At 49.7% G+C, this 1218-nt stretch overlaps 1 protein-coding gene across 1 annotated transcript in view; it reads left to right on the top strand.

The window, feature by feature from the left end:
* The first annotated feature begins 95 nt into the window (after positions 1-95).
* GMDS (GDP-mannose 4,6-dehydratase) overlaps positions 96-1218 on the top strand; it is a 587084-nt gene continuing 585961 nt past the window's right edge. The window contains exon 1 of the mRNA XM_003799345.3: positions 96-197. Within this exon, the coding sequence (XP_003799393.1) occupies positions 96-197 (102 nt within the window). The remainder of the gene's footprint in view (positions 198-1218) is intronic.

The following is a 1218-nucleotide window of genomic DNA, read 5'->3' as shown; positions in this document are numbered from 1 at the left end:
AGGCTAGTGCGCGGGCACACCCCCACGTTCCTGCCGGCGCTGCCGCTCGCACTCCGCTCCGCCCTGCCCACGGCCGCACGCCCGCTTGCCCGGACATGGCACACGCGGCGGCATGCTGCCCTAGCGCCCGGAGCTCTGGTGATGGAGAAATGGACAAGCCCAGGAAGGTGGCGCTCATCACTGGCATCACCGGCCAGGTGAGTGCTGAGGCGGGGGCGAGCCAGGCCTGCTGCCTCTGGGCACGTGTGCCTGCGTTCCCTCGGTCCAGAGCTGCCTGTGTCTCCAGGAACTGCCCTCTGGGCTTCCCGGAAGGTGTCTGCTGCTGGGAGGTCGGATAGAAAATACGGTGTGGGGGGATGTGTTGCATGTGGAGTGTGTCTAATGCACGGGACGCTTCTGGTCTTTCTCTGGGAGGATCTGAGCGTGTGTGCTGCACGGGACGTGATCTGCTTACCTGGGCAGAGCTACACTCTTTCACCTGTCCCATCAGACGATCACAGCGCTTGTTTCTTACTGGAATGTGCACTTGGAATTTCGTCTTTCAGATCCTAGCTCCCGGTTATTACTGAATATGTGTGTGTAGTTATCTTGATTGACCTAAGCGCAAGAGTCGCTTACCTGTTAGAACTTAGAAAGCAGGAAAGGGAGCGCCTTGCTCTTTTCCCTCACCAGATTTCCAGACAAAAAAGAGAAGAAAAAAAATAAATAGTTCTGTGGATTCATTTTTAGAGGGGAAAAACTCACAAAACATTTTTTTTTAAAATCTCACGAACATCTGACATTAATGTTCACACTCTTTGAAGTGTATCTTATATAGTGGTCTGGAACTGAGGCTAGGGTTCTATTTCCAAAGAAACTGAGTTCCTTGAGTAAGGTAATCAGGAGGAGCTGTTACTGAATGTTGGAACCGGGTATGGCAGCATGCTTACTTTGTGGCAGTCATCTGTTAGAGGCATTGCAGTTAGGTAGGGTCCAACACCTGTGTCCCATCAAATGTTAGGTTCAGTGGTGATGAAATAATTGTGCCAACGTATTGGTGTAGAAAAAATGTGATGTGTGTGCCCCTGGTTATCTCCTAGCAGTGGCCAATATAACACTGAAATAAAGATGATGATAATAGCTAATGCATATTGTGCTTAGTGTGTTCCAGCTATTTGACTAAGATTAATGAATTTTGTTCTTACAGCAAGCTCTTTGAGGAGTACTTTCATTATCTCC

The sequence above is a fragment of the Otolemur garnettii genome, unplaced genomic scaffold (assembly GCF_000181295.1).
Source record: "Otolemur garnettii isolate 467f Iridium unplaced genomic scaffold, OtoGar3 scaffold00149, whole genome shotgun sequence".
In the NCBI taxonomy this organism is placed as follows: domain Eukaryota; kingdom Metazoa; phylum Chordata; class Mammalia; order Primates; family Galagidae; genus Otolemur; species Otolemur garnettii.
The sequence above is the reverse complement of the archived record's forward strand: the minus strand, read 5'-3'. Positions and strand labels throughout refer to the sequence as shown.